General features: G+C 31.3%; 1 protein-coding gene across 3 annotated transcripts in view; it reads left to right on the top strand.

Moving 5' to 3' along the window:
* Positions 1 to 12,934, top strand: part of TFEC (transcription factor EC) — a 623,128-nt gene that overhangs the window by 595,231 nt on the left and 14,963 nt on the right. For all 3 annotated transcript variants that reach the window (XM_057304253.1, XM_044387783.3, XM_026509789.4), the window contains one exon: positions 11,139 to 11,253. In XM_057304253.1, the coding sequence (XP_057160236.1) occupies positions 11,139 to 11,253 (115 nt within the window). The remainder of the gene's footprint in view (positions 1 to 11,138; positions 11,254 to 12,934) is intronic.

Below are 12,934 nucleotides of genomic sequence, written 5' to 3'. Positions count from 1 at the left end.
TTACTTGCAAGATAGTTTTTGGTGCTCTGGATACAGTAAGAATACTGTTATAGTCTCTTTGATAAAAAAAAATTGTTAAAAATGTTTTATTGGGTTGTTTCTATCAAAAGGTGAGGATTCCACTGGTTATTTACTTCAGCATTTACATTAAATCAATAGCTGTTTTTATTAATTTAGTACTGAATAGGTCATATGCATATAAAGTGTATGATGCAAAAGTCTTTATAAGTTACCATCTCTATTTTGTGTTTTCTCTTTACTACTTAAGTTATAAGCCAGCTGGCCAAGGACAAGGGAACTTCTACTCCCGCCCAACACATTATTTTTATTCACTCACAATAGAACAAAAATAATAATAACTCAGTGGGACTTCCCTATTCAATGTTTGTCATTCAAACCTCTTAGCCCTGCTTTTGCAAATAAAATAAAAAGGGAGATCACTGGTGTGTGCCTTAGAACTGGAAAAATCTAGTTTACTACATTTAAATGAACAAATACCCCAAAGGAAAGAAAATAATCTTTTCAATTCCAGTTTTTTATGTATGCATACATTGTGTGGTATATGCTCCCCTACAGTGCTCTCTCTTTATGCCTGATGTTTCTCTTCTTTTTATGTCTACAGTTATTCTAATAATCTCATGCTCACTTTTACCATTTTAGTTCCACAGTGAATGTCTTCACAGAAAAGAAAAATAGAAGATCCAAACAACTCAAAGTTTTCCCTCAGTTTCCCATGAAACTTACACTAAATGTGATATAAATAGAGATCCATGATTATCACACACATATATATGTAAGGGTATATGAATTTTTTTTGCTTTCAGTGTTTATACTGAAAAATTATCTGAATATGTATAATTATATGTATTTTTTTCCTCTTTTGTATTTATAATGAGATTATCTGAGTGAAGGACATATCACACACACAGACCACACATATGCATAGACATACATATATAATATATATATATATTTATACATATACATTATACATATATATATGTATACACACACACACACACACACACACACACACGTCTCCAGAAAATTCTCAGGGTTTTAGATAAGTAATTAATTTTCATGAACATGGTAAGTAGTATATACTATTGTACTCTCTTCGTTGAGTGAATATAAATGAAGAAGGTAAAACAATAAATATAAGCTAAATTATTAAATTTATGTTTGAGTTTATTAGTCCTATAATGTTTTGGTGAAGAGAAAAATAAACCAGGCTGCCGTGAAAGATAGTGTTGGAGAAGGTTTGGACTTTAAGTTGAGCCTTAGAGAGTAGGTTGGATTTTGATACTAGAATAAAACTGAGAAAAAATTAGTCCAATGGCATCCACCTTTTTTGCATATTCAATCGCTTCTTACCATTAAAAGTGTTAAGGCAAGGACCTTTTCAGAATAGGGTAGGTAGTAAAGAATCCAGCCTTTATTTCAGATAGACCCAGGATTAAATCCCAGGCCCACTTTTTATATAACTGCATGATCTTGAGATAATTACTTAATTTTTCAGTTTAAATTATTTTACATTTAAAATGGGAAACATGATACCTCATAGAGCTGTTATAAAGATTACTTGAGATACTGTTATTTGTTATTATTATAGAATATACTAGCTTAATATCTGGCACATAATAAATACTCAACTATCTATAACATATTATACATGTTAGTATAATGGTTATATTTTACTATCTTTTTTAAAAAAAATTACCAATATATAGACTCATAGATTCCTTGCAGCAACACGCTTTTCCTTCCTCCCATTGGAGTCTGAAATCTATTTTGGGAGCCATGCCATGGTATATGTGTACATGATGACAAGAAATCTTTTATAACTTGAGAGTAGAGGCAAATAATGTTAACTAGATAATGAGGGGCCATTTAATGAAATTTTTGAATACTACACATAAGAGTTTGACCTTAACTTGGGAGTTAGAGAGGGAGAGATTTTTTTATTTTTGGGGTGGGGGAGTTCAAAAGGAAGTTGTATTTTTAAAACATTAGTTGGTCTGAGAGGGGCAGTTGAGAATTAATTGAGAGGGATGGAGAGATACTAAATGGAGGGACATAATTTAGATTTAGGACCCTGAAGAATTGATACATGAGAACAGAGAAGAAAATATCAACCGACACATGATTTAAAAGAAAAAAAAATCATACTGGGTGATAGATTGAACATAGTATATCAAGAGGGAAGAGGCCCAAACAATCAGGAAAACATAAGTGAAATTTAGGTTCCTGATGATGTCCTTTATTATATTTAGTCTGATAAGAATAAATGGATATCTAAGATCATTTTCATAGTTTATTTAGATGTTTCTACAATATATTTGGGCCCAGATTTTATTTTCTCCTAGGGCAGCATGATTTTAACAATAAGCAAATCTATATTTTTTAGGGTTATGGAAATTTATTATCTTCTCAAACACTAAGAATTTTTATCATAAATGGAATTGAATTTTATCAGACTTTTTCTAAATCTATTGATCTGATCATAGATGTCTTTTTCTCTTCTAACGTCATAAAATATATTTATGGAAAACCCAACATTGTTATGGCAAAATATCTTGTTTATATTCTCTTGGATTCATTTTGCTAATACTATTTTTTTATTGAGGTAAAGTTGACACACAATGTTACATTAGTTTCATAGTGATTGGACAACTCTATCTTATGCTATGCTCACTGCAAGTGTAGCTACCATCATCACCATATAACGCCATTACAAATACCATTGACTGTATTCCCTACGCTGTGCCTTTCATCCCCATGATTTACTCATTCCATGACTGGAAGCCTGTACTTCTCTTCATTTAGCTAATAATGTTTTGCTTCTGATTTATAGTCATGAGTGAAATGGGCCTATAATTTTCCTTTCTCATAATGTCTTTGTATGGTTTCAGACTCAATGAATTAGACATATTCTCTCTTGTCTTTTTTGTCTGAATATGTTTGCACAACATTAACATGATATATTTCTTGAAAATGTAACACTTTTGCCCATAAAACCATCTAGTCCAGATATTTTCTTGTGCAACATGTTCGGTTTGTTTTTATTTCTTCAGTAATCATAAGACTGTTCAAACTATCAATTACTTCTTCAGTCAGTTCTACTAAATAATACTTTTCTAGAAATTCATGTTTTTTGTCCAAGTATTCACAATCATTGGAAGATTATTGTGGGTAATATAGCTTATTATCTTCTTATTGTGGTGAAATGTATGTAGCATAAAATTTGCCATTATAAACATTTTAAAGTGTACAATTCAGTAGCATTTAGGCAGAGTCATAATGCTGTGCAGCCATCATGCTATCCATATCCAGAGCTTTTTCATCATCTGCAACAGAAACTCTACATATATTAAGAAATTGCTATTCCTTTCCTCCTGCCCTGAGCCCCTAGTAACTTCTACTTTTTGTCTGTATGAATTTGACTATTAAAAGGTAACTTATAAATGGAATCATACAAAATTTGTCATTTTCTGTCTGGTGTATGTCACTTAGCATAATATTTTCAAGATTCATCCATGTTGTAGTATGTTATCAAACTTCTTTCCTTCTTAAGGTTTTGTAATATTCCAGTATATTATTTTTGTTTTTTCCTTCATATGTTGATGGTCATTTTGTTTGTTTGTTTTTTCCTTCATCTGTTGATGGTCATTTAGGTCGTTTCCACCTTTTGGCTTTTATGAGTAATGCTGCAAGGAACATTCATGTCTTAAGTATCTGTTTAAGTCTCTGCTTTTTTTTTTGGCGAAAACTTAGAGGTGGAGATTCTGGCCATAGGGTAAATTTATGTTCAACATTTTGAGTAACTGTCATACTGTCTTCCACAACAACTGCATCCCTTCACATTCCCAGCAGTAATGCATCAAGGTTCCAATTTTCACATTCCTACCAACACTTGTTATTTTCCTGTCTCTTGATAATAGTCATCTTAATGAATGTGAAGTGGTATCATGTTGTGGTTTTGATTTATATTTCCCTAATGACTAGTGATGTTGAACATGTTTTCATGTGCTTATTGACCTTTTGTAGATCTTCTTTGGAGAAATGTCTATTCAAATCCTTTGCCCATTTTTAATTGGGTGGTTTGTTGTTCCTGCAGTGGTTGAGTTGCTGGAATTTAAAAAAAAATATAGTCTGGATATTAATATCTTAGTTATATGATTTGCAAATAGTTTCAATATTCTGCTTATGGATTAGCTTTTCTCTCTCTTGATAGTGTGCTTTGATGTACAAAGCTTTAAATTTTGATGAACTCTAAATTCTATTTTTTTGGTTTCCTATGATTTTAGTGTCATATTAAAAAAAAATCATCACTGAACTCATTATCAAGATTTTCGCCTATCTTTTTTCCTAGAACTTTCATAGTTTTAGCTCTTATGTTTAGATCTTTGATCCATTTCTAATTTTTTTTAAAGATTATTTATTTATTTATTTGACAGAGATAGAGACAGCCAGCGAGAGAGGGAACACAAGCAGGGGGAGTGGGAGAGGAAAAAGCAGGCTCATAGCGGAGGAGCCTGATGTGGGGCTCGATCCCAGAACGCCAGGATCACGCCCTGAGCCGAAGGCAGATGCTTAACCGCTGTGCCACCCAGGTGCCCCTAGATCTTTGATCCATTTCAATCAATTTTTGTATATCATATAAAATAAGGCTTCCAACTTTGTTCTTTTGCATGTGTAATCTACTTTCCCCAACACCATTTTCTGAAAAGACTGTCCTTTCCCTATTGAATGATCTTGGTACACTTGTCAAAATCATTTGACCATATATTTGAGGGTTTATTTCTGCACCATGTCTGAAATAGTGCAGAAAGTCCACTCCATTGGTCTATGTCTGCTATTATGCATACACCCACTGTTTTGATTATTGTCTCTTTGTCATAAGTTTTAAAATCTGGAAGTGTGAGTCCTCCACCTTTGTTCTTTTTCAAGATTGTTTTGCTATTTGGGGACCCTCGAAATTCTAAATGAATTTTAGAATGGGTTTTTCTTTTTCTGCAAAAAGTGCCTTTGAGAATCAGTTGAATCTGTAGATCACTTTGGGTACTGTTGTCATCTTAACAATATTAAGTCTTCTGATCAATGAATATGTGATGTCTTTCCATTTATTCATGTCTTCTTTAATTTCCTTTAGCAATATTTTTTAGTTTTCAGTGTATAAGTCTTTTGGCTTCTTGGGTAAATGTATTACTAAATATTTTATTCTTTTTGAGGTTATTGTAAATAGGATTGGTTTCTTAATTTCCTTCTCAGATTCTTTATTGTTAGTGTATAAAGATGCAACTGACTTTTCCATGTTGATTTTGTATCTGGCAACTTTGCTGAATTCTTTTATTGGCTCTAATAGCTGTGTGTGTGTATATATGTGTGCGTAATTTCAGGTTTTTCTAAATATAAGATCATGCCGTCTATGAACATGATCATTTTACTCATTCTTCTCTAATTTGAATGACTTCTGTTTCTTTTTCTTGCCTAATTGTTCTAGCTAGAATTTCTTTCTTTCTTTCTTTTTTTAAAAGATTTATTTATTTATTTGACAGAGACAGCCAGCGAGAGAGGGAACACAAGCAGGGGGAGTGGGAGAGGTAGAAGCAGGCTCCCAGCGGAGAAGCCCGATGTGGGGCTCGATCCCAGAATGCCAGGATCATGCCCTGAGCCAAATGCAGACGCTTAAGGACTGCACCACCAGGCACCCCTATAGCTAGAATTTCTAATACTATGTTGAATGGAAGTGGTGAAAGCAGACATCCTTGTCTTACTTGTTTTTAAATCTCAACTTGTACTCTTAGTATGACCTTCCTTTCTCTTGAAATAGTATTTATTTATTCTTAATTCTTTTTACTAAATCTTGCCAGGAATGTGTCATTCTTGTTCACTAAAATAAAAAAAAAAAAAACTTTTGCCTTGTGGATCTACTTTTATATTTTTTTTCAATACTTTATGCTCTTATTATCTGTTCTACTTTCTTTGGGCTTAATTGGTTATTTTTCTAGCTTCTTGAAAATGATACTTAATTTGTCAAATCTCAAATTTTTGTCTATTTCTCTCATATTACTTTTTAAAGGTATAAATTTCCTTGAAAGAATTGTTTTGCCATATCCCAGAAGTTTCTTTATGTGTATTTTTAGTATCTTTTACTTATTTCTAAATTCCAGCATGATTTTGTCCTTACCCTTGAATTATTTAAAAATTTCCAAGCTATTTAGAAATCAAGTCTCTATTGAATACATTGAAGGTGGTTTTTTTTGACAGAGTTCATAATCCATATTTGTGTATGTACCGTATGTTCTCAAGAAAATTGTATATTCTCTAATTTTTGGATATGGAAGTATACAGTGTCTATTGGGCCAGTTTTTAGTTTTATTACTCAAACATTCTATAACATTACCAATTATTGTTGTCTGCTTGACTTTTCGAAAATGAGGAGAAATGTCAAAATTTCCCACTACATTGGTGGATTATTAATTTTGCCTTATAGTTCAAAACATTTTGTTTCAAATATTTTGAGGTTATTTTATTACATGAATGCGTGCTTGAAATTATAATGCATTTTTGGAGAATTTAACTCTTTGTTATTATATAGAGATTCTGTCTATCCCTAATATACTTTCTAATTTTAAAATCTATTTTCTCTGATATTTATATAGACACATCAGTTTTCAGTGGTTATCATTTGCATATCTTTTTCCATCCTTTAATTTTCAATCTTTGTGTGTCCTTTTACTATGTGGGTGTGTCTCTTGTACTGTCTTATCCAAACGGATAGCCTTTTTGCTGAGAGGTTTGACCTATTTACATTGATACATTTTCACCTGTCTTCATCTTACTTTATTATTTAAGTGTGTTCATATTTCTTCTTAGTACTTTTTAACTATTTTTACACCCTTTGGTTTCCTTCTACTCCACCTCAATCATACTAATATTATCTAGACTTTAATACTGAGTTATATCATTATATATTTCACTTTATTTTTTACCTTGGTTTCCCTCATCTTTTTTAGACTACAACCACTTACTAAGATATTTGATCATTTTTATTTCATATTTTTGAAGCATATCCTTTAAATATCTACTTCTATTTAGGTACTTCATCCACAATTGTTTTCAATGTTAGTTTTTCCGGGTAAACATCCTTAAGTATTCTATGGCTCTAGGAATATTTTTATCACGGCCTCATTTGTGAATGACACTTGGGTTGGATATAAAACCCATGTTTTAAATTCTTTTCTTTCAACATTTAAAAAATACTGATTCACTTTCCTCTTTCATTCAATTTTGCTATCAAAAACTCTTACGTTAATCAGATTCTTATTCCTTTGGACATAATCTTACCTTTTTCTCTTTAGGCTTTTAGATTTTCCTCTTTGTCATTGTATAGTCTAAAATTTCACTATAATATGTCTAGGTGTAGGCTTTTCCTATCTATTTTCTGTCACATTCTATAGGCCCTTTGATTTTTGAATCAAAATAAAATCATAATAAAATAAGATGAAATAAAATAATAGACTTTAGTTAGTTAATTCTCAGAAATGTATCTCCATTATTTCTTAAAATATTTTCTTTCTTCTAATTTTATTTCTCTTTCTCTCTGTAACTCCTTATATCTCTATTGTAGTTCTAATAACTCTGTCCTCCATACTGATTAGATTTTCTTTCATATGTTCTATTCCTGGGTCCTTTTCTTCATCCTCCTGAAAGATTACTTCAATTTGGTTTTATAGTTTACTAATTCCATTATTCCTTCTCACTGTGCTCATGATGCTACTTTTCCATTTTATGTTTTTTATAGTACTTTTTTTTTCAAACACTTTATTTTCAAACCTCTTGTTTCTGCTTATTCACTTTGGCCATTTATATGTTTATTTGTCCTCATTTTATATTATAAATTATTACAAACATCTTTTATGTTTTTTAGAATGAACATTAGACTAATTTAAGAATTTAGTTTCATGTGATACTCTTTTTTTTTAAAATTTTTGCTTCTGATGTTATTTCTCACATTGCATGTTGTTTTACTTTTGAAATAGTCATTTTCCGCAAATGTTTTGATATGTTGTCTAGTTTGCTTGTTCTCTTCATGGAATATTGGCTACTGTGAAAGACAGTACGTATGAGAGAAGGTCAGAGCCTAGTCTCATTCAGTCTCTATAGTCTCAGTAGTGGAGCTGTAACTAAAATCTAGGGTGGAGAACCCTAGACAACAGAAACCACCGATGAGCATTCCTCACCTCAAGGTAACTTCTGAGATCAGGAGTTCATGCCTTTTACCAGAAAGAAATATTGTCTTGAGGAGTATGTCTACCTTTTGAAAAGATTTTATGATAAATTCTTTATTTTATGTCTTTAAAATTTGTGATTTTGTTGTTAATATTGATATGTTTCCCTATTGTCATGTCAAAGGTTTTGCTTTACTGAAAAAGTGATGTTTTTAAAACCAGAATAATAAATATTTCTTCATAAAATATCTACCCAGTTTCCTACTAATCTACCAAATAAAGTTAACATGACCTAGGTAACTCATAACTTTGAGAAAAGTATATACAATTTTGTTTTGTAAGCCTTTTCAAGGGTGTATGTAATCTTTAAATTTTCACTAACATTGGATTCACATATTTTGTTGGAGGAAAGGCACTATAGATAGCAGGAAGTGTAGTACATACTTTGAAATCGAAACCAATTGTCTAATAATATTCAAAAAGTGATAGCCATTTACATGAAATAGAGTAGTACCTACAGCATAAAATTAAATAGGATATTAATCATTATCCTTTAGGGCATAAATTAAACAATAATCAAGGTCAGAAGAAAATGTAATATACCTATAGTTAAGCAGGATTAGATTCATTATCAGCATTCCAGCACCATTTCTATATTAGGTATGGTCTGACCAAGTAATATGGATCCAGAGTAATGTTATAGTTAGGAACCTATCACTTTATTGTTACAGTATGTATGTAATATAACTCCTTTCTTCTTAAACATTTTTGCAATTTGTCACTGCTGCATTGAAATCCATCTGAATTCAAGCTCTTCAGAGAAGAGTGCCCTTTCTCTAGTTTTTCCCTCTTCCTTCCCCCTCACTCCTTATCTTTTTGTTCAGCACACCCATTATGTTTCTCAAAGACACAGAGGAAATGTACAATTCAGGTTGGTGATGCCTCAGCTTATAACCAACGGGATTTTCAAAAAAGGTCTTGGAAACTTTTTACTTTTACAGTATGACTAAATGACTCACATGTTAGGGAAATATCTGCTTTTAGGATTTCTTCTTAATTGTGTTGTTCTGATATAAGCACTCATCGTCTATCCAATTTGATCGACTTTGTCCTTATTTTCAGATGAGGAAATTGAAAAAGAATAAATAGCCAACTTAAGTGTTCCCTTCCAAGATTTATGAAGTAAAAATACATTTTAAAACAATGAGTTTATTTTTTTTACAGAATAATCAACATTCATTATGCTAATCTTTTTTTGTTTTTCTTTGTTTTATCTGCAATGAGCCTAAGGCTGCATTGTTTTTATTATAATAAGGGAGAAAAGGCAAAAAAATAAACTTAATCAATGAAAGAAATGAGAAAATAAGGCACCTGGGTGTCTCAGTCCTTATGTCTGCCTTCAGCTCAGGTCATGATCCCAGCATTCTGGGATCAGCCCCGCATCTGACTCCCTGCTCCACAGGAAGCCTGCTTCTCCCTCCCCCACTCCCCCTGCTTGTGTTCCCTCTCTAGCTGTCTCTCTCTGTCAAATAAATAAATAAAATCTTAAAAAAAAAAAGAAATGAAAAAAGAAAAGAGTTTGTAATTAAAAAAATAAAATAAAACAATGAGTTTATATAAAATAAAGATCAGTCTTAATAGAGTAAATAATGAAAAGAACCAATATATAAAAATATATATCAGAATAACATATTCAGTCTTTCATGTCCTTATTGATATGCATATTCACATATATTAGCCTGATTTCCACTGTGTTTTTCAAGTTCTTTTCCCTCTGAAATAGACAATATTTATTACCTGTTGTTTAATAGATTGTCAGATTAATTTTGGTCTTAAAATGTTCTTTCTTCACATTTATTTTCAGTCTGATTTTATAAGTATCAAAAATTTCCCTCAGTTTGGAGTTTTACAAAAAATAGAAATAAGAAATTAAGAATCTCCTTAATAATCTGGTTATGACTTTGATTATTTGTATTGTTTCTAGTCCTTAAGAAAAGAAAAAAGTTACTACTTATTCAGTTCTTATTTTACTGCCCAGAAATGAAATAAAGATACATAGAATGGAAATATTTTAAATGTTCAAATCCTACATTTTAAATGTGGCTTGCTGTGGAATAATGAATATTAACTTGAATTATGAATATTATTTAAATTAAATTTTCTTGGGAAGTCAAATCAATAAGCATATTTTAAATAATAAATTTGTACAATTTTGAATTGTGTTATAAAGTATCTTAGTTTTCTGAAAAATTGTTCTCAAGAAGCACATTAAGAATTGCAGTGTTTCTATAATTAGATGTACTCTATATCCACTAGAGGCAAAAGTAGTTTTCAACTACTTTTGGTTACCAGCTGGGATATTTATAATAATCTAGAACATTAAGAGTGCTATGAGAAAAAGTATGCCTTCCAGGAAGGAAAGAAAGTTTCTCACTTAATTAACAGTGTAAAACACCTCTTGACTGTGAGTTGCTGGTAGCACTGATGGTATTAAGAAGGCTTCCAAAATGTTCAGCCATTATACCTAATTTATGATATGCAATGAGCTTTCCAGCTTTGCTAATATGTATATTGATTTTGTCCAAATGATTTTTTAAATTTTACGCATTTATAACCAGGTAATGTGCAGATCAAACTTCCATAACTTTGTAAATATTAATCAGAATTTTCTTTCATGAGTGAACTAATTTCTCTTTTTGCTTAAATATAAATAGCTTTTTTCAACGTATCTATAAACATCCCATAATGATTTTAAAAAGTCAATGCATACTCACTCTTGTTTAAAATTAAAATGCTGTATATAACAAATTATTATTAATAAAATGGCAAATTTAAAATACGCATCTAAATATATCAGTGTCTACAGAAGGTTTGATTCATCTTTTCTTCCTTTTATTTCTGAAGATATCTGGAAGTATTTTGGATGTGTATAGTGGTGAGCAGGGAATTTCACCAGTTAATATGGGCCTTACAAGTGCTTCCTGTCCAAGTAGTCTGCCAATGAAAAGAGAAATTACAGGTAATGTTGCTTTTATAGTTTTATCCCTTTTTAAGTCAACTGCTTAAGTTATGAGTGACATATATTACCAAGCTAAATAGAATTTTAAAAATATTATCAAGATTGTTGGTTAAAATGGGAGAAATGTGGATAGTAAATCCATACTTTTTTCTCCTATGACAACCAAGCAGCAAATTAATATAATTTACAATTCAACTGAATTGGTTATTTTAGGAACTGGGCAAATATACACATATGCTCTACACATATATATGACAACTTGTCTAAGTTTTTCACTTAACGTTGGTTTATTTTGATAGTGAACTGATGCAATTTATTAACATACTTGCAAAATAACAGAGTAATTGATTAGGGAAAAATAGTCATTTCTGTATGTGGAATTTGATATAAAACAGATTATCCCCCTTTTTAGCTTGTTTTATGAATTTCATGATAGACTCACATTTAACTTGCTCAAGTAGGTAAAAAAAAAAAAACCAAAACCCTCAATTTTCAATAGTTCATTGCAAAGTTCCTACAACTCAAAAGAATTACAGGGGCACGGTCAAGTTCCTCTAGTATATAGATGAAGAAATCAAGGATCAGAGGAGTTACTTTCACAATGTTCAGCTGATTTGAAGAGGATCTGCATCAAAATAAGGATTTCCTAATTTACAAAGTCCAGTGTTAGTTCCTCCATAAGAATAAAATAAAATTTAGTTGAAATTTCTGTAACAAGTTTTTAGTTTGAGGGCCAAACATTGATCTTTTATAATTTTTACACAATTGATATGAACATTTTTAGTAAGTGCAATATGTCCATTCTTACTCACAGTCTAGCCAATAGCTCAAAAATGTCTATGCATACAAATTATTTAGACTACAATGAATTAATATAGTTTTAAATAAACGAATTTAAATAAATATATTCCTATATTACTTATTTTAAAAACTAGAACAATGCAAAAAACACTGCATTAATTATTTATTGCTATATAACAAATTATCCCAAAACTTAACAACTCATATCATCTTTATGGGTCAGAAATCCAGAGATGGCTTAGAAAATTGGTTCTCTCTCAGTCTTTCATAAGATTGCAGTTGAGGTGTTGTCCAGAGGTACAAACATTTGACACATGGCAGGCTAGAGGATATGCTCCCCAAACAGTTCACTCACAGGTCCTGCAAGTTAGTGCTGCTTGTTGGCAAGAGACTTTGGTTCTTTACCACGTGAACCTCTCTATGGGACTGATCAAATGTCCTCATGACATGACAGCTGGTGATCCAAGAGACACTAAAGTGGTAGCTGAACATGTCTTTTATGACCTAGTCTTAGAAGCCACACTAGTCATTTTCACAGTATTCTTTTGGTGTCCCAGGTCAGCCCTGTTTAATGTGCAAAGAAACTACCAAGGGTGTAAATATCATGAGGATCATGGTAAGCCATGTTGGAGACTATCACAAATACTTGCAACCATGTAGAACATAGAGTAAAGTGCCATTTCCTGAAAGTGTTTGATAGGAATACCTGAGAAGTGTAGCTAGTTCCAACTCCAGGGATGTAGAAATCATAGTTATTTATGAAAAATGTTGGTTGTAAAAATTAGGCTGAAATAGTTTTGAATAATCCTAAAATTCTTAAAATAATAATAATGATTGAGCAGTGTAATATTTGCTATGCACTGTACCTCTTTTCACCATC

This window comes from Ursus arctos, unplaced genomic scaffold, assembly GCF_023065955.2.
Source record: "Ursus arctos isolate Adak ecotype North America unplaced genomic scaffold, UrsArc2.0 scaffold_3, whole genome shotgun sequence".
NCBI lineage: Eukaryota > Metazoa > Chordata > Mammalia > Carnivora > Ursidae > Ursus > Ursus arctos.
Note: the sequence above shows the minus strand (reverse complement) of the source record. Positions and strands in the feature narration are given on the sequence as shown.